The 21357-nt window shown below is 40.7% G+C and overlaps 1 protein-coding gene across 5 annotated transcripts in view; it reads left to right on the top strand.

Moving 5' to 3' along the window:
• Positions 1–21357, top strand: part of ntrk2a (neurotrophic tyrosine kinase, receptor, type 2a) — a 55623-nt gene that overhangs the window by 26685 nt on the left and 7581 nt on the right. For 4 of the 5 annotated variants that reach the window (XM_049762645.2, XM_068650181.1, XM_049762644.2 and 1 more), the window contains 5 exons: positions 2106–2294; positions 6107–6237; positions 12161–12333; positions 12670–12825; positions 13363–13453. In XM_049762645.2, the coding sequence (XP_049618602.1) occupies positions 2106–2294; positions 6107–6237; positions 12161–12333; positions 12670–12825; positions 13363–13453 (740 nt within the window). The remainder of the gene's footprint in view (positions 1–2105; positions 2295–6106; positions 6238–12160; positions 12334–12669; positions 12826–13362; positions 13454–21357) is intronic. The other variant, XM_049762643.2, reaches the window with a different exon arrangement.

Genomic DNA, 21357 nt, shown 5'->3' with positions numbered 1-21357 from the left:
ACAACATTGTTAAATTTGCACATAATAATGTGGTTGCATTTCAGCATAACCGAGATCGTAGTGAATAGAACCAACAAGAATCCTTAGATAGGTTGTTTTTTTTTATGTTAAAAAAATACAGTTTATACAAAATCTGCATATTGCCAGTCAAGTCAAGTCAGACTTCCATTTTGAAGGAAACTTGGATCTGGTCAAAAATCAAAATGTGCCATTTTTTATGCCCAAGCGCACATCCGCGCTACCCACGAAAATAGGGCCCATAATTTTTAAAGACACCTTTCAATGGTCTTAAAAATGTTCATTCTAATTTTATTGCTATATTAGCGCTATTATTGCAAAATACTGCGATAAAAGATTGAGTCCATGTCACCCATTCCCTGTGCTCATATTTACTAAATGAGAGGTCTTAAATTTGATCAAACGGGCCTTGAAAAGCATGATATTTTTCTTCTTTAAGACAACAGATAATCTGCGTAGACTGACTATGAAAGCTGCCAGTCTTCGCCTTTTTTTTCCTCGTGTTGTTGTTCTACATTAAAGGCACCAATGCAAACTACGGGGATGAAATTGAACCTGTATTTTTATTCATCAACGCAAAGAGGTGAGAGGTTTAACACCAGACACATCCTTTGCCCCTTTTTGTTGTCTTGAACACAATTGTTGTGTGTCAAAGACAAATGTGAATCTTTTCCAACAATTCTAGTGCAGTGCTTTCTGATGGCTACAACACACAGCCTTTCTATAAAACATCTCTCGCTGTGCTATCCATTTTCATTCTGCTTCCCTATGGTGGCTCCTTCAGTCCCCACGAGTCACCGACGTGTGTACGTACGTCCACGCCAGCTGGTCAAGCTCGTCCCACACAATACACACTTTAATACATACCATCCTCAGTCACGTCCCTTCGGCTGCAGCAGGACGTTAAAATTCATTCTCGGCGGCCGCACGAGTGGAAAGACATCCATTGTCATTTTATGCTCAAGGGAAATCAATCCCAGCTCATAATGCACTGGCCTTGAGCCACGCTGATGTTTTTAACATGGATGTGTGTGAAAAATCTTTCAGTCTATGATGTGACCCAAAGTGAAATTTGTTTTTTTCCACCCACTGCCAATTTTGTGATGTTGTTTGTAGTTCACACAGACTTGGCAACAATATGTTTCTGTTTTCACTGTCTTAATTACATGCTAATGACACCTCCGCGCTGTTGCCAAAACAAACTCATTTTCCCCCTCGTTGCTGAAGAAGATTCACTTGCTGTTGCATTTTACGCTTGTCACTTTATCATTGTGGACATAACGATTTAACGCCGTGCCTTTACTTCAAATGCTTTGAAAGCAAGGTTATTATAGTTAAAAGGAAAGTCGACCCAAACATTTTCTTTGTAATAATATGTTCTGTGCAGCCCAACTCGTTGAAACACAGTGTTCTGATTAATCTTTTGTTTGTGGAATATGAATTGAGCAGGCAAAAGCTTCCTGTTTTTACCCTGAAAATGACATCACAGTTGCACAGGCCACAAGTCACAACCAATCATTGCTCACCAGTTTTTTTAATCTAAGCCGACCCCTGACATGGATAAAAATGTGTGAATTTTGCTGATTAAGTTATATTCCACAAGAAGTCAGTGGGGCACGTCACAGTAGGCGATTAACGTGATGCTTAGGGACAATTAACACCAAAAATCCCGCTTAAGGTAATTCCAGCCACTTTATGAAAAAAAAAAGAGGCATCTCTTATACTTGAGACCCAGCCTGCATCTATTCCAATGCACCTAATAGTTCATTTGCTACAACATGAGGAAATACAATATTTATTTAGAGCCCAGTCATCCATCCACTGTAACATGGTATGAAATGTTGTAACATTCAAGTGACTGGCATCTCTTTTCCTACAGGAGCCTGTTCAGATCAATGGCACAACTTAAGCGCCTCTCTTTAAGTCTTCATCTCCTCCATCTTGGCTAATAACAGCTTAACAACCCTAATGAAGTCTCCCATGCCCCTCATACGATTCTGTTGCGGGCACGGGTAGTGTAATGGCTCGGCTCAGCACTCCATTCTCGTAAAGATACAATCCGCCTCTCTGTCTCTGTCGTCTTTTAGGACCATCCTCGGTCATCAGCAACGACGACGATTCAGCCTCGCCTCTCCACCACGTTTCCAACGGCAGCAACACGCCGTCCTCCTCCGAGTTGGGCCCCGACGCCGTCATCATCGGCATGACCAAGATCCCCGTCATTGAGAACCCGCAGTACTTCAGGAGCTCCAACAGCTTGCTCAAGACGGACACCTGTAAGTAGCAACACATTTTTCTAGTGGCCTGCAGCATATACTAAAAACAACACAGCAGTAACTAACTATCTTATCAAAATGATCCTAAAAGTACTTTTTGCATAACTTGCTGCTCTCCATCTCGGAAGTGAATGGAAAAATTCACAACCAGAGTTTGAGGCATGAGTAGTGCATGTAAAAACGATACAATTACGATTATATAAAATATGACAGAATAAGATGATTGATGGATTGGTTTTAGCATGTTTGAATGAATTAACTCAAACTGCAAGTAGAGAAGGGCTTGACATTTTTACACGAGCGGCAACGCTTAAATTAACTGGAAGTTGTGTCGAGGTTGCCATGGCGAAATAGCAGCTGCTGTCAAGGCAATGACCTTGTAAAATATCAGCCGCTGTCTACTATTCCAAAGGATGAATTGAAATTGTGAGAGCGCGTGTGAGCGACCCATGAGCAGGCGCTAGGCAGTATTACTTCATGTCACATTCCTTTCACGTGAGAGACGGCACACTTGGTGGCGAGTGTTTGCTTCAAACGCACTGGTTGCTTGAACCGTAAAGTCAGACAAGATGAACACGCACGTATGCGCACGAGCACACACACACGCGCGCGCACACATACTCTCAGATATTGACCTGCTCCATCAATGTGACATTATGATTATTGGCAAGTCATAAAAGCTTTTTCAGGCTGTGACCTTGTGTAAATTAGCTAAGAGAGGTGGAGTAGGGTGTGTGTCTGCGTGTGTGTGAGTGTGTGGGTGGGTTGGAAAGGGGGGGGTTTATATAATAATGGCAAATGGGGGATTGACCTCTTAAGGCTCCCGACACAAGCGAGCAATATAGCAGGATTTACTACATAAGAGAATAATAAAAGCAGGCAGATCAATGCAGGTCAATATTGCGTGTGAGTGTTTTGTGTATATTACATCCATTAAAAGTAATACACAAGGCGCTTAGTGACGCTTTGATTGTGGTGCATATGGAGATATTATTTGTCAGCAGCCTTGATGAGGCGGAGGTATAATGCACTTGAACGTGGCTCGCAAGAAACATATTCCGCTGTGCTGATATATGGAAATGCTCCATTAACACAAACAGCACCTTGCTTGACAATGATGACATGGCCTGAGTCAATGTATGGAAAAACACACGATTGACAGTTATGTTCCGAGGGCTGCGACATGACCTGGTTTTGAATGCAAGTCGGATTCCGCCCTAGTCTATCACACCAGGAATAGATTAATACAATTTCACCTAAATTCTAAATGTGGAAAGTGCTTCTGATATTGTTTAGGCAAGTTGAGGTCTTGTAGGTCCTGACTACATGCCGCTGAGATGGATGGATGGATGGATGGATGGATGGATGGATGGATGGATGGATGGATGGATGGATGGATGGATGGATGGATGGATTGATGGATGGATGGATGGATGGAAGGATGGATGGATGGATGGATGGATGGATGGATGGATGGATGGATGGATGGATGGATGGATGGATGGATGGATGGATGGATGGATGGATGGATGGATGGATGGATGGATGGATGGATGGATGGATGGACAGATGGATGGACAGATGGATGGACAGATGGATAGCTCAATAGATAGATTTCTCAGTTGAAGTCCAATCTGTAGCACAGTTAGAGCCTTCCAGTGTATTTTATTCTCTTGCATCGGCAAAGAGCAGCCATCCAATTTTGTTGATATAGCGTTTATGTGCGTTTTTTATTTCAGGTCAAGTTGTGGAGAGATTTGGAAACGAGATTGCAGGAGGGGATACAGGAAATAAGATGTTGATGAAGGCGGGTGAAAGGTGTGTGTGTGTGCACGTATGAGTGTGGCGATGGCCACATGTCAGAGAGGGAGCAGGCACAATAATTGAAAAGGTGGAAGGTGCTTGATGGGAAGTGTCAAAGCGGGCGCTCTCGAACGTTGCCACAAACACAAAACACCTGACGCAAATAGACTGCTGGAGTTGAAGAATGGGAGAGATAATGTGGCAGGGTGCAAATGAGCGGTGGCCACGTTAATTAAAAAGCAAGAGGGAGTAAACAACAGGGCCACAAAGATGTTCAATAAAGACAGAGTGAACAGCATAAGCACCTTTTACCCTGCCTGTAAAAGCCACCAATTTTCTGCTGTGCGCTTTGCTGGGTTACGTGCGAAAGGCAAAGGCAGATGATTACTCTCTTACGGCTCTGATGTGGCAGTTTTACAGGAGCTCTGTTTCAAAGAGGTCACATGTATTATCCAGTCCCACCGATTGTAAAAAAGTCAAAACCATTTGGTGATGGGAACCACTCATGACAGCGCTACGTCATTCTCTCTTTATCAACATTGTCACAAATTCTTTGATTTTCAATTTAAAAAATAAAACACTCCAACGCATCTACTTGCCCGCCAGGCCATTCCCCCCCCCCCCTGCGTTTAACCAGCTGATCGCCTCTCCGCACTATTAAGCAATAAGCACTTAGCCATGAAGACTCGCCGCTTAGTACTTCTCTTGAATCAACATCTTTCATTGCGAACTCAATGATGTGTACACACGGCTTGAGGTTGTTTGCACAGCTTTAAATTTATTGTGCAATTGCACCACTGTCTGCCTGCTACTATGCAGCCTAAAATTGACAATCAAGAACGCCCCCAATAAAAAGCAAAATTATAATTTCTTCATGCTTTTTAAGATGCATGTTACTCCATCGGTCCCTTGGCTACCAATTATTTAGCTTTCCATACCACCACCTATGTGCAGGATCATTCGCCCTGCAATCCTGAATTCACTTCACCTATGTTGAATTTAGCTCAACACTGCTACTGTTTCCTGCCTCGCAGAACAATGTCAAGATTCTTTTTCACTCGTGTACCGAAAATCGGTTCAAATTTGAGATTTTACATCCCATACGATCGTAGGGGCAATTCGTGGCTTTCTCTCAAAGATGATCCTGAGTGATTATCTTGTGGTGTGTGGTGATTATCTTGTGGTGTGGAGTGTTTTTTTTTTTTTCCTCAGTCTGCTAAGATAACAGTCACCTATGACAATTGTTAAAGCTGTTCATGAATTTACACAAATCCTTTTGTGTGGTCAATACCGAGTTGGTCTAATTTCCTGGTCATGTCTTACATTACGTTAACCGTCGTCGTGAGATCAATGATGTAAAATTAGTGGTGAAATTGGGATTTTTGCAAGTAGCACTAATCTCTCTCTCCCCCCTCACGCACCCTCAGTGTAAATCGATGCAACCTCTAAAAGACCGACTGGATCTTAATGTGATATTCTGAGTGGACAGCTTTTCTTCAAATGTGCCTTCTAATCACATCACAGATAAATCTTAACAAGTGTGTGCGTGCGTGCGTGCGTGTGTGTGGGTTAGCGTTCATGTGAGGTGACACACTGCAAGCTGGCAGTTACGAGGTTACAGCAACATTGCTCTTAACTACCGTGCAGAATAAAGGGAAACACACATCACCATGGTGAGATGTTAAATATTCTCAATATTACCTGACGTTGGAGTCACGGGTTGCCTAGCAACCAAAAGCAGGTTTGTGGAGTGATTCTGCTGTGGCTGAGCAGGAGGCAGTGAGAAATCACACACACAAACAGAAAATATTCCCAAATGAGGTAAGGAGGAGAGATGACCATAATAAAAATGGATGAATTTTTTGTCTGCTGTCCGAAGAAGACACAAGATACGTAGTTTTGCCACATTACACTCGTCGTCATCTTAATCTGCTCTTCTGCCTGCCATTTAAGTTTCCCTCCTAATACTGCTCTTCACTAATGGGACTTTCTTTGCTCTCCTCGTCTAGTTGTCCAGCACATCAAGAGACACAATATTGTGCTGAAGAGGGAGCTGGGAGAGGGGGCCTTTGGCAAAGTCTTCCTGGCCGAATGTTACAACCTGTCGCCTGACCAGGAGAAGATACTGGTGGCTGTCAAGGTAACATCAATGACGTAGAGGAAATTGAATTTAAAACTGGATTGCTTGTCTCATGCTTAATATTCAGACCTGCCAAGCATCCATTGTGTTTATTGTCTTGACTGCGCGGGAATTGAAGAGATCTGCATGTCAAATTAAGCTGGCGATTGAAGCCGACTCCTGGTACACAAATAAAGCCGGTAATGTTGTTATCGACGGGGGAAGTTATTGCAAGCCCGGCAGTATTTTTGCAGCACAACTGCATCCCCGCAGCATGTTTGGGAATATTAAACAGGTTACTGCACTAACTCAGTCATAAAGTCATGATTATAGTGACTGTGGGGGTTGTGTATCCACTACTTCAGGTAAAAGTGATTCGTCATTTTTTTTCTTCGGTTCACTTCCTCACAATTTGTCGCCAGCAATCTGTCGAATTCGAACCTAAGCCGCAGACTTCCGAGTCAAATTGAGCCAGTTTGCCTCCCTGGTAATCCTCATTTATCCGATCATCCGTCTCTCCATCAGGGAAGCGAAACTCAATCTGATTGAGGGAAGATTCTCATTAAGAATACATGACCTGTAAGAGAGCCCACCACGTACAGTTCACATCCTCCACTTCCTCTTCACCTGCACTACCTTCACTTCTTCACTCATTATAACAGATTTTTGCTTTTTGACAGCAGTACCCTACAGTGCTGCATTAATCTTATGCACCATAATTCAGAACTGTTTGTCATTTCAGAAACTATAATTTCCTGTTCCGCCTTCCTTCTTTTATACGGCCGTAGAGTTGATTTCATTTTTATTACGAACATGCAGTCTTTAAAACATAAGAGAACAAATATAATGATTTCCAAAAGAAAAACACACGTACTGCCAGTACAAAAGGGACCTTACAGTAATAAAGAGTAAAATATCCTAAAATAATATAAAATAAATAAATAGATAATAAGTATTAAAACATATGTATAAATATATAAAAAATAAAATAAAAAAAAGAAATAAATAGAAAAATAAAAATAAATAAATAAACCCCAAATGCGCATGCATGAAATTAACTGAGGAAAAAGACCTAGGCTTGTACACTTGTACTTAATGTTGTGCTTTTAAAACTGCTGTTTCACTAACATGCATTCATCATTAAATAATAAGTCAGTCCATTGATTAGACTCCACTGAGATTTTTCTTCCAATTAGTTAATGTAGCATGTTTTTACTTTCTCTCCTTCCTCCTGCCTCTGCTGGGATGTTGTGAGTTCCTCCTCCTTTCCTCCTCCTCCTCCTCCTCCTCCTCCTCCTCCCTTTTTGCTGCATCTACCATTAAACGAGTCAGAAATAGATGAAGCGGCTTTAACCAGCTGTTCTTACGGTGGAATGTCAAGTTAGGTGTTTCTACCGTCCCTCCTAAAGTTGTGGACAGTGTAAATGAAGTATAATACAGCATTTTTACTAGCTGGAGGGCAATTATTTACTCAACTGCAGAGGGTGCTAAGTGTCTATTAAGGGGTAAGTCATTACTAGGCAATTAATCACATTCTGGAAGGTCGCTTGAAGCAACGTCACCAGCAAACTAAGTTCTTTTTTCCTTTCATGGATGACTCACTCATGGATGATTAATAGATGCATAGTTCGTATTAGAATGGAAGCTACTATTTGAGGAAATGTGTTACTTTACATTATGTGTTCTGGTTATATTCTAATAAGCATTTAGAGGAGGCCTCTTTTTTAAGAAAGCCGACATTTTATTATATTTCATCTGCTAATTAGCATGACATTCCGGAAGGTCCTTGAAGCAACATTTTTTTTCTTTGTCTTATGATACACCCTGTGACTAAACCGGGCATGGCTTCTATTAGAGGGAAGGTTACTATTTGAGAGGAATGTATTTCTAGATTTTAATGGCGCTGTGTTAATTAGTCTTTAAATCACATAGCGGAAGGTATGTAAACCCAAATTTTTTTCTGTGTGGTCAACACCCCCAGTGATTAATTTGGGGATGGTGTTTGTTAAAGTAAATGCCATACCTGATGATTTATTGAGGCTTGGCTTGTATCAGAGTGGAGGCCACTTTTGGAAGGAATAGAATTTTTGAAAAACTTTTATCTGATTTGATGCTAATCATCCACTTAATCTCATTTCCTTGAGGTTGTTATAAGCAACACTTGTTTAATGCCATTTAATTGGGAGCACAGCCTTCCCATGTTTTGGAGGAAAGGCTTTAATTGAGATTTTTTGTTCATTTACATTTTAACGAGACATTTACAGTAATCACTTTTTGGACAACCACTCAAAGCAACAATTAGGAACGTCTTAGTTCTTTGCTCCAGGTCTCCCCTGGTTGTGTAGATGCTAAATATAAGTCAAGAGCCGTAAATGTGTTTGTTTTTTGTTTATAAAGCTGTCTGATGCTGTTAAAATATTCACGCTAAACGCCAAACTAATCTTCCTAGCAGATAAGAGGCGACCATGCTGATCTGCTTGTGATATGCGGTAGATCGCGTGTAAGTCGGCAAGATAAGCTTGCTATTGCGCCGACAGAGACGCAGGTGAAATTGGAAAATTGGTGAGCGGATGAACTGAAGAACATGCTGGAGAGACTATTATGTCTCGTGGCTGACCTGGGAACACCTTGGGAGAGTTTGATCAAATGGCTTTCGGTGCATGCTTAAGATCCTGCCCTTGTGACACGTCTGTAGCTTAAACACAAGAAAATGGATGAATAATACATTTATGAAGTATAATAGGCTACAGTAATCCAGGACTATTTGCAGCAGTAGGTGCCACAAATAATGCAAAAAAAGAGACAAAAAATTGTTTATTGTCTACTCGTTGAAACTGTAAATATGCAACAAACTGTGATCCCATTTGTAACTTAACGTACTTTACCCTTCACAATAAATGGCTTCCAGATTATTGATTCCAAAATTTAATGTCACAAAGACTTTCCGTAACAACCTGGACTAATCTTAACTCCTGACATGCAAAACATGATGCTTCACATCATTTTGTACCAACTGTTTTGCTGCTTTCCTATTCAGACAGAACTTTGATGCCATCTTGTGGCATGTTAAGTTATTTTAGAAAGAAAACAACATACACAAATAGCAAGGTTTTCCAGCAAATACGGTCACCGTGTGATTTAATGTGGCTTTAAAATCTTGTTGAGAGGAAATCACATCTTCACATTAAAGTGCATAATCTTTGCATTTGAGATGCAATTTCCCTTCAATAAACACTGGACAGCCCTCATATGCAAAAACTATACATACAACTCTCGTTACCCCAACAATGTGTCATGTACGCTACGCATACAAAACATTTTGAGCACGTCGCAATAACATACGCAGCGCTAAATGATCCCGAGTTAAGGTTTGGACCCATCAATCAGCCACTGGTCCATAACGCGAGGGCGAGTTTGACTTGTACTGTATTATGCTGTATACGAGAAGGTGCCATTGATCACAGGCACTCTTTAACAACATGCAAACACACACACACACACACACACACACACACACACACACACACACGCTGCCCATCTGTGGCTCATCAATCAAGAACACTTTCAATAATGCGTCCTTCAACACATGTAAATGTAAGTCGCTACATTCCTCCCAGCCCGAGGATGTTGATTACTTTTATTTGTCGCGGGACCCAAATGCAGTGTGTGTGCATGACTTGTATTGTATTCACTGTATTCAGTCCATGGACACTTGGACGGTGCATTCAGGGACTCATCATATTTAATTGCTGTCATCTCATGTCTCAGTCCCTGTTGTAACTGCACTCGTATGTGATTGTCTAGCGTACAAAGACTTATTTCACTTCTCATTTCTCACCGTGATCACATCAGTGGCCGAGCCCTAAAAGATCAGTGAATGTTTTTTTGAAAGGAAATTCATAAAATTGGATTTTTGTATCCCACATTTCTCATCATTGCTCCAGCCTCATTGGACGGATGAGCCATAGAAATAAACAAGCAAATGCAGGCCGCAAAGCCGCACTATTTAATAAATCATGTTTTAAACCTTCATGAATGTTTTATGCTCTCAACGCAAAGCACATTAGCGGTTTCCGAGTTGCCGTTCAAGATTTCGCATCATAAAACGTGAGCTCACTTTAGTTATTAATTAGGAAATCAGTAGGGTGCAATTGGAAAAAACCAAGAGGCCGTTATTCCATGAATACATTTAATATTGTGTTTGTTTTATTATGGAACACTGAAGGGTGAAATTGTTGTTTTGAATCAAAATGTAAATTAAAACTTTCAAACATTTGTTTTAGGAAACGTGTGTTGCCTAACGCTGAGGCATCCCACAAAAGTGGCCGCGCCTCTGCTTAATTGTTTGGCTTTGATGTAGTGTTTCATAATGTTTTGATTTAACTATTGAAAAATCAAGATAAAGTAAATCGCTACATCTCAATGAATTTGAATATTATAAAAAAGTTTATTTATTTCGGTAGTTCAATTGAAACATGTAAACACAGATCAATAATCATTAAACAGGCAATTTTTTATCTAGTTTCTCTATTAAAAATCAATTGATAGTTTCTTCTGTAATATTCTCTTGAGATGATGAATTTGGTTAGCTGTAAGCTATACAGTAATCATAATTATATTCAATTTAATTGCAATTAATTTCAAATTATATTTTCAGTGTAAGCAGTGGGTGTCAGCGAGGACACATTTTGAACTCGGGCACCTGCCAAGAATTTTTTTTCTTTACATTTTAAGACATAGATACTGAAATACAATTTAATTGATGAATCAGCTACTTTTGTTTATTAGTATCAGAAATATAAAGCTGCCCCCCCCCCCCCCCCCCGCACCACACTTTTGACACCCCCGTTCTGTTCTAAGGATATTCAACCCCACTTCGACATTTCCCATATACTCTTAATATTGTATTTCCATCTTTTGTACCGAAATAATCTCCATTGTCACGACGGCTCACGTTACAGCCAATAACGGTCTCAGTCAACACTCGATTGGTTGATAACAGGTGGGGGTGGGGTTATGGTCCATCTCATTTTCTGACATCTCAGCATTCCAGCTGCCACGAGGTCATCGTGCCATTTTTTTCCCACCCCCTCGGAGCTGTTTTAGCAACTTGTCCTTGTGCCCCGGACCTAGATTTGTAACGAGAGCTTCTGATTGTTTCTTTGTGGAAGGGGGGGTGGTGGGGGGGGTCATATATATGTATGGCGTTTACAGTAGGAAGACTATCTATTATTCATGTAGGGCAAAAGCCATTGCCTATATTTTTCTTGCTCGGATACGAGATGCATAAGTAGCCCGTATCATTTTCATTTCCTGTGTCTTGCGTCTTTTTGTTTTTCGCTCTGTCACAAATGCGTGTTATGTAAGCCTGTCTGATAGGAATGATGACTGATTGGATCCAGTGAAAATGGCAAATATGAGGGTCTGAGCATGCAGACCCTCTTTAAATTGCTTTAGCTTAGCATGAATTCTGATCAGTGAAAAATCCCCCCTCTCCTCCTCCTCCTCCCAAAAAAAAAAAAAGGACAACTAGGTAATTTTTCTTAAAGTGGCCATTTTAGATCATTTGTTTACCTTCAACGCAAACTTGTCTTGGCTTTACCAAACATCTTCTGCTTGATGGAGGTCCCGTTCTGAAGATAATCTAAGGTGCTGCTTGTTGATCAAAATGTACACAACTCCATTCCTGATGCTCTGATTGTCTCTCTATATTCACATTGAGCACAACTCTCAACTATTCATCGCCCCTTGCAGCTGTAATTTTACCTTGTAATCAATCCTCGCTTGGTCTAATTCACCGTAACTCACTTTTACAAGGCAGGGCAATTTTTTTTTTCCCCATTCGGCAGACATGACTAATTGATCTTTGTAGTGTGCCTTAATGTTTTTCCATTTGTCAGTTTAATAAAATGTCACCGTGTGTGTGTGTTTCTGTGCGTGTAAGACTCTTAAAGAGGCCAGCGAAAACGCCCGCAAGGACTTCCATCGCGAGGCCGAGCTGCTGACCAACCTCCAGCACGAGCACATTGTCACTTTCTACGGCGTGTGCGTGGAGAGCGACCCCCTCATCATGGTGTTCGAGTACATGAAACACGGAGACCTCAACAAGTTCCTCAGGCATGGGTCTTTTTTTCTTTCACACTATGCATGGCTTCGTTTACAATGAAATCCCGGAAAATGGTTGCAAGAGAAGATCTGGCATTTTTCCTCCCTGTCCAAAAGCAAGCTCTTGCCACTTCTGCGTGCACTTGAACATAGCAACACAAAATCCTGCAATCAGATAAAAATGTCTCTCCTGCAAATTGGATGCTTTTATAGCTGAAAAGATGGGAACAACTCCAAAGTTCTCTTTTTACTTTCCCATCCTGTATGGCGTATGTCCTAAAAATTGTGTCCAGATAAGTATGAGCAACATCAAGGAGAGAACAAAGCTAACAGGCCTCTTCCATTTAGGGCTCACGGTCCAGATGCAGTCCTGATGGCAGAAGGCCAGACCACCAGACCAGTGGAGCTGACTCAGTCGCAGATGCTGCACATCGCCCAGCAAATAGCATCCGGAATGGTCTACTTGGCATCACAGCACTTTGTGCACCGTGACCTGGCCACCAGGTTTGTCACATAGCACACAAAATGTATCATGCCCATTCAAGCAAAACAATGCACACCAGGGTTGTTTGATTCCAAGAACAGCAAAATAGAGTGAATTCACTGAAAAACCACAAATTCACTCAAAACTTATTTCAATGTCTCTCCAAGCCTCTAATTTCAATAAATCTGTTAAGTGCAATAATTGCATTATAATTATATTTTTGCCCAAGCATTTCCAGAAAGGAAGCCATGTTTGAAATTAGGAGAACAGTGAAATTATCCGGCCTTTCTTTCCGTGGAATTCTTGCATTACAAAGTATTCTGATGGGAATAAATTACCACACAAAAAGATGACTTTATCTGCTCCTCTAATATGTTCTGTGTGTGGCTGTTTTCAGAATTCAAAGTGGTTGCTATAAACAATCAATAAAATGCAGCTCAGTCTGCAGTTGAACCAAATGTAAAAGTTACCGCTGAAACTCCCAAGCATCTACTCGATACCTGACGATCATTCACGCGGCGTTTCTCGGCTGACGTTTTTTGTCTGCCGTCCAACAGGAACTGCCTGGTGGGCGAAAACTTGCTGGTGAAGATCGGAGACTTTGGCATGTCCAGAGATGTCTACAGCACTGACTACTACAGGGTAGGTGTATGTGTCCAACTTTATTGCTTTTTCACTTTTCGGACCAAATCCTCCCTCCCTGATGCATGAGGCCCACTTTACTTCCCCAATCTAAATTAAGACACTGTTTGAGTGCAGCCACAACATGACAATAATGCTATGATATTGGAAAGAGGTAAAAAAATCATGGGTAATTGATATTTCCTCTTAAAAATGTTTGTAGTTATTAATATTTCAAACCATAAATGTATCATAAAATAAAATAACCCCTCACACACTACTGTGATTTCATTTTCATTTTATGCATATATGAATGTCACCTCAGAAAAACCCAAATGATTGAGATTTTCCATGAATGAAGGATTTTTTTTTTTTTCTTAGACAACAGGTATACTCACAAATGTCAAGCCATAATATGCGGAGGTCAACAATAGATTTAATATTCTGCTTGTAGTTGTTGGGGTAGCTGTTTCCAATGTCCTCAAATTTTACCCTTTGCTCTAATAAAGTCCATACTCCAATTAACAGCAATTGTAGTGGAAGAATTGGACAAATAATGACAATGTTCATTCAATTAGCAGACATTTAGACAATTTAACTAATTCAAACCGAGGCAATTGAATGTTTGAGATTACGTAATGTGCAGAAATAAACATGCCATTGACAACAGGCAACCCGGATACACAGTTGACACAGTCAGTTCGTGTGGAAAATTCCCTTTTAAATGCTCCAATTAACGTGCAATCTGATTATTGCACAGAATGGAAGGTGATCTGCAAATATAAAGATTCCCCTCTGGCTTTCTTTTGCACACTGTGACGGCAAACTACCATTCGCCACAGATCTCCCCGTCCCCACCTCCCCCTGTTCCACTACTCCCCTCACATCCCCTCTTCTCTTCAATAGAGTTAAGTGTGCTGAGGCTGTCGCCATGGCAACGCACAAAGGCAGCGCCGGTGAGCCGCTGAGTTGTATCCAACGTTTTCTCGGGAAGAAAAGTAATCAGGGAACTTGTGTTTAGTATGCTTGGAGCGGCGCAGGGGATGGAGGAGGAAGGTGGTACGGGTGTGTGTGTTTGTGTGTGTGGGTCTGTGTGTGTGCGTGTGTGTAATGTCAGCGGCAAGTGAGAGCAAAGTGCTGGACACCAGAGGGGATGAAAACAAGAAACAAATAAATATACACCAGCTGAGAACGCAGCAGTCAGTGATGGTAGAATAAAGAAGCAGACAGGCAACGTTGAACACAGCCGGAGAGAAATAAAACAAAACATAGCCAAAAATGAATACATCTATCACAGATGACACAAAGGATGGGGAAGCGAGAAGAGACGCAAAAATGTAGTGGTGGTTTTTCCATGCAGGGGAGTCAGTGAGATGCCATGTGTGTGTGTGCATGTAGGTGGGTAAGCGTGTTCAGTCATGCTCTTACGTCAGACAGAAGCCAAGATGAGTCATAAAGGAATCAGCCCCCTACCTCTGTGAGTGTGTGTGTGCGTGTGTGTGCATGCACGTATGCGTGGATTTGGGAGGAAAATAGAAGCACAGGCGTAGGACTGACGAGGTTGTTTTGACGTCACAGCATCCGCTTACACAAAAAAAGCTGGCAGACGCTTTGGATGCCTCCATCCTCTGCTTTATTTGTGGGCTCCCATTACTAACCTTTTTTTTTCTTCCAGCCACATGTCTCTCTGAGCAGACCAAGAACTTTTATTTGATTTTTCCAGCACATTTGTTGGTGGTTTTGAGGTATTCTGAAGAAGGCTTCAGGTACTGTCCTTTTATAAACATCATTTGGGGGATTTGCAGTCACCGTATTTTAACCTTCACAATTTGGGGGGGGATATATTTTCAATTTAATTAAACCAGAACAATTTTTGGGGATATATGGTGGTAATGATTACCTCAAATTTAACTCTGAAAAATATGGGGTATTTCTTTCAACCAGCCAAACTTGTCTTGCAGCATTTACGCCGGTTTCATTGTAATATGCACACCTTTTGGGCGAGTAACAATAGTCGTAATTAAACTCTGGTTTGAAACCCTGACCCTAGTTTTAAACCCTAGGTTGAAACCCTAACCCTATTTTTAAACCCAAGTTTGAAACCCTAACCCTGGTTTGAACCCCTGACCCTAGTTTTAAAACCTAGTTGGAAACCCTAACCCTAGTTTGAAACCCTAGGTTGAAACCCTAACCCTATTTTGAAACCCTAGAATGAAACCCTAACCCTAGTTTGAAACCCTGACCATAGTTTTAAAACCTAGTTGGAAACCCTAACCCTTGTTTGAAACCCTAGTTTCAAATCCTAAACCTAGTTTCAAACCCTAGTTTCAAATCCTATCCCTCGTTTGAAACCCTGACTCTAGTTTTAAACCCTAGTTGGAAACCCTAACCCTTGTTTGAAACCCTAGTTTCAAATCCTAAACCTAGTTTCAAACCCTAGTTTCAAATCCTATCCCTCGTTTGAAACCCTGACTCTAGTTTTAAACCCTAGTTGGAAACCCTAACCCTAGTTTGAAACCCTAGTTTCAAATCCTAAACCTAGTTTCAAACCCTAGTTTCAAATCCTATCCCTCGTTTGAAACCCTGACTCTAGTTTTAAACCCTAGTTGGAAACCCTAACCCTAGTTTGAAACGCTGACCCTAGTTTTAAATGTGTGACTTTGGAGGGATTCATTGTGGTCTGTATCTCCTCTTTCTGACGAAGAGCGCACAACACTGTCAGACACATGACACATTAACGCCAGGGTGATATGTAAACACATGTTAATGTTTAACAAACATTTTACAAACTAATTGCTGGGTGTTTTATCTACTGTGAGATAATTGTGTGTGGGTAGTTTTTAATTGAGGGATTTACTCTCATTAAAATGGCATATTTAATCTTCAACTGGCTATTACGTAATTCTTTTTCTCTATGAGTACTCCAGTAAAGAGGAATCACAATATTTTAATGAAGTGCATCAGGAGGTATTTTCATCTCATGTGGAAAAGGAAACACATTCGCACGAGCCTTAAAAAAAAACAACCAATCACTAGTTTTTGTTTCCATGGAAACACAGAGGACAATTAAAGTTCCTGTGCATCATGGAGTGGGTGGAGTTTATCACCACCCTGTGTCCCACCCACCCCGCATCATTTTTTTTTTTCTTCTGGCCTAGTTGCCATAGATACGCCAGCTTCTAGGTGGTCAAGACTGCGTGACAAAAATCTACGCTGCTGTTCTTGACCCCTCCCTTTTATTTTAGTCATGCCTGGAACATTAGGCGGCCGTCAGGCTGTGAAGATGCATATTCATGAAGCTGGGAGAGAGACAGACGGGAAGGCGACGAGAGAGGAGGGAGGGAGAGGACAAGGGAGCGAGAGACACGAACATCGGAAATAAGAGGGCTCTTAATGGATGCATAGATTGATACTATGTAGATGTAACAGCAAAGATGGATCAAGGATGGATGTATGGATGTATGGATGGGTGGATGGATGGATGGATGGATGGATGGATGGATGGATGGATGGATGGATGGATGGATGGATGGATGGATGGATGGATGGATGGATGGATGGATGGATGGATGGATGGATGGATGGATGGATGGATGGATGGATGGATGGATGGATGGATGGATGGATGGATGGATGGAGAAGAGAAGAGATGAATATATAGCTAGATAGTGAACAACAGAGAGATAGTGGGGGTTTAATGCAAGGGCCAAAAATTTCGTATATCAGTTTGTCTCAGGCCTTGGCCCAGTTCACATTCGGTACAGGGCACACCATCTAACAAAAAGAAAATGTTACAAACGCACTAAAAGTAATGACAATTTCATTTCAATTTACTCATAATTGTTTTGACTCAGTGTGTCATCCAGGCCTGTTTAATCAAACACAAATTAGATATACTCGGAGGGAGCCGTGTTTTAATTGAATGAATGAAAGTTTAAATCGCCAGGTGGAAGAGCATTTTTTGTTACTGTAGTGGTAGACAGATGAAGAAAGATTCAATATTTGTAGTCATCAAATCGTAATTACTTGACATAATAAACGAAATTGTGCTATAATTTTCCCAAGCAATAAGGTGCTGTGGCGCAGTCGTTCGGAATCATTGCAATAAGGGAAACAATGCAAAATAGAAAACTGATTTTCTTTCTGTGTGTAGACACAAAAATTGCTATCAGTAAATTCTCCAGGAAATGAAAGAATAAACGGAATCCGGTGCGTTTAAAATAATATTAGATATTTATTCAAAAATAGTACGTCTTCTTGTTAGGAGGAGAACAATGCAGACGAATGCAACAGTAACAGTTCGAATAGGCTGAAAGATTATTCTGTCAAAACATCAATGGCATTTGTTTTTGTATGTTGATACGTTTAGAAGCAATTGGCTAGCCATGATAGCTGTTACTAATCAGTTGCGCGTGTTCAACTTTATGCCCCCCGTTAAAGTCCGGCAACTCGATACAACTCTGTATACACCATACCACATCCCTCGAGCAAAAACTCCCAAAATGTAAGAATTGTCCCGCCCCTACTGCATTCAGAATGTATTTTGTCATCCTAATAGTTTCCCATTTCAAACACTTAAGATGAGTCTCACACACACACATAATAAAATGCAACGTGTCTGTGGATCCTGATTTGATTTTCCATAATTAAGGCTTAATTAAGTCTTTATTATCCTTCAAAATGAGCCTTAATCCCTAAATCCGCCGCTCTAAAATGCTACAGACACAGTAAACAACATTGCTATAGTTGACAAATTAGATTCATTAAATTATTTTAATTAGTGTTTTGCATTATAGTATAAAGGAAGGAGAAGTGCCAGCAACCACTAAGAGAAGAGGGGCTCTTGGCTGTCCATTTTGTTTACCATTCTTTATTTCCTTGTTTACCTTTGGCGACAGTAAAACCATATTTCACCATTTTCCAACTGCCTCTCAAATGAGGAAAATAAATAAATCAGGATGCACACATGCCTTAGAAAAAGACTAAAAGATTTGTCCTTTAGGCGGCACACGTCATCGTTACTGTCTTTGATCACTTGGGAGTTTCCTGATAATGTATGAGGCATTAAAAATACTGGACCAATTAAAATACTGGATCGGCACCAAGGCATAATGGTTTCTTCCTTGCTCCGTGCCACGCCCCTCCCCGAAGTTGACTGGAAATTCAGTTCAGTCCGTTGTAATGCTGCTGGTAACATACAAACAAACATCGAAACCAAACGCAGGCGTAATAAACAATAAAACCAGGTGGCCAAGCACTTGAGCTATTAATATTTCAGATCTTCAGGGAAGACGATCATCCATGATGAATAAAACAAAACGTCTAATGGGTTCATAAGTTCATACACATAAGTGACTAAATGATGTTTGAGAACAAGAGTAAGAGAATAAATGCAGCAGGTTTGTGCTTGACTATGAAACATATTCCGATGGTTTCCCAAGATAAAAAAATACTGACTGCTAAAGTAAACCAACAAGCGGTGAAGCATAATAAAAAGCTCCACATTAAGATTAGAGGGAAAAAAAACAAAAAACAGACTTGATAAGAGAAGAAGAAGAAAGGTTTGCTTGTGAAGACTTAGCGCTTCAGAGATGGAGGCAGAACCTGATGGCTATCTATGTGACCGTCCACATTTTATGACGCCATTAAATAAGCCGCTGACTAGCACAGAAACGGGCCAAGTGCGGCGCACAGGCCATTAATAACGGACATAAAGCTTGGAAAATGGACTGTCCTATCGGCGGTGCGCGACGGAGCGAGAATCGCCGGCGAGATTCATGCTCGCCGGGAGCAATGGAGGAGACGCCTGATATGAGACGAGGTTTAATTCGCTTTTGGGCACGTTGAAGAAGAAGGGAGACTCGAGATGCCTCGTCATATCGTGCAGCCTAAAATAAATAAGCTGTTTAATGTCTGTCCTGTGGATCAGTTAAATCATACATTGACACCAAAATGGCGACGAGACAATGTGTTGTTGGGAAGGCAAAGAAGACAGACTCAAAACCATCTACGCTGTAAAAAGGTGACCCGGAGGGACTCCCGTTCTGAAAATAAACGTATCCGCGCCTTATAATCGTGAAAATACGGTATATGGATTCTGATTCTGGAATAATAGACAAAAATCCAAACGCTAAAGGGATAATAATTCGTGAAGTACGTCAGCACTCAATTAAATTGTCGGTAACTTTTAATGTGGCTGTGACTGCTTGTTTGTCTAAATGGGCCCTGCGATTGGCTGACCACTAGTCCATGGTGTTCCCCGCTTATCTATTCAGCTGGGATACACTCCAGTTCACCAGTGACCCTAATGAGGACAAGCGCCAAAGAAAATGGATGAATGGATGGAAGAAAATCAAAGGGACTAACAGAGAAATGTGCATCACAGCCAACTTCGTATTCCCAACTTGCTGGAACCTCACCTACATTTGGTCAATTGCACTCATCTTCATTTACTTGGTGGTTCTGGGATTATTTAACAATTAGTTCCATACAACGGACAAAATGGCGTCTTGTTGCTAACCGTGTGACAGTCACCCTCACAGAACAAAGATGTTCTCCAAAGGCTCGTTTGTGATTAGAGTTTAATGAAAAGAGCAAAAGTCCCTCTGAGTTGATCATTAGTCGCTGATTGCTGCTCTTGGCTTGCTGACGCTGCTGTTGGATGTCATCGGTGACAATAAATCATAATTGGATTATTTACTCTGCTAACCCGAGACAACCCAATTAAACTGCTATTGACGCAAATGTTTTGCACACACACACACACATTGCTATCTATCATTTGGAATATTTCAGGGTGAGTTCAACTGGCCTATTATTACCTGCATGTGTCGTTCACTCGGTTCATTAAAATGTGCTTTTATTGTCAATCATTTACTCAAAACATTGCGTTCATCATAAGCGTTGGTGACACTCGATTCATTAAACCTGATAGTTTAGTTTTAGTGCGGTGTGTGTCTTAGCAGAAATATGCGTTTTAAAGGACCGTTCTGCAATAAATGGGGATAGCCCACTAAATATGACATCAATAAACATTTTTGAATTTTTAATTGGTTATATTGGCTATTTAGTTTTATCAGGACATGCAAGAGGACACAGAGAATCCAATTAGAGTTGAGTCACAAATTATCAAAATATGGAGATGCAGGAGAAACATGCAAAATTACATTGCTCAGAAATTGTCTAGTTTAAACGTGATAGTTAGGCTTTTGTACAGTTTCTTACTAAATGCTAAATGTTTAGAAGTTCACATGTACAATTTCCTACATTTATTTTATGTGATTACTTTCTGAGCTCACACAGAATCACTTAATGCTAATGATGCATTTTAAACAATGCTTTCTGATTTGTAGAATATTCTACTACATTTTTGCAAGAACATTTTAAGCCTCCACAAGCTCATCTAAATTAGTAAAGTAGAATACATTTTATTTCAAACATAGAAACAATTTCGAGCTGCCGCATCCCATAATTCAACATGGTTTCAAATGCATACCACACTATGCAAAAAAATGCTCTTTCATAAATGGGAATTTTTACTTCTGTGAATTAGTCTGGAACATAATGGCTTTTTTAAAATACTAATTTGAATATTAATTCAATAGTTTTCAAGTTCTGAGCCTTACTAAAAGGTTTTTGAGTTTTGGTTGATTGAGTGATTGATTGATCGAACATTTATCGATTCCCGGGGGTGGGGAAATTCAGGCCCCAGCAGTATCCATACCACAAAATTCGGTGCAAGGTTTGCAATAATTATGAAGACCATCAAATTCCACTTACTTAAAAGTGTCAATAAGCACTTTGAAGAAGTGAAACATTTTGCAGTCTTGTTGAAAAAGCACTCATCCAGTTGATAGATTCACATTCGAATTGATGTCTGTGCAAATTTTAGTTGCCATCTCTCTCAATCTGTATATTATTTCCTCTGCAAC

This window comes from Syngnathus scovelli, chromosome 3, assembly GCF_024217435.2.
Source record: "Syngnathus scovelli strain Florida chromosome 3, RoL_Ssco_1.2, whole genome shotgun sequence".
NCBI classification, from domain to species: Eukaryota; Metazoa; Chordata; class Actinopteri; order Syngnathiformes; family Syngnathidae; genus Syngnathus; species Syngnathus scovelli.
The sequence above is the reverse complement of the archived record's forward strand: the minus strand, read 5'-3'. Positions and strand labels throughout refer to the sequence as shown.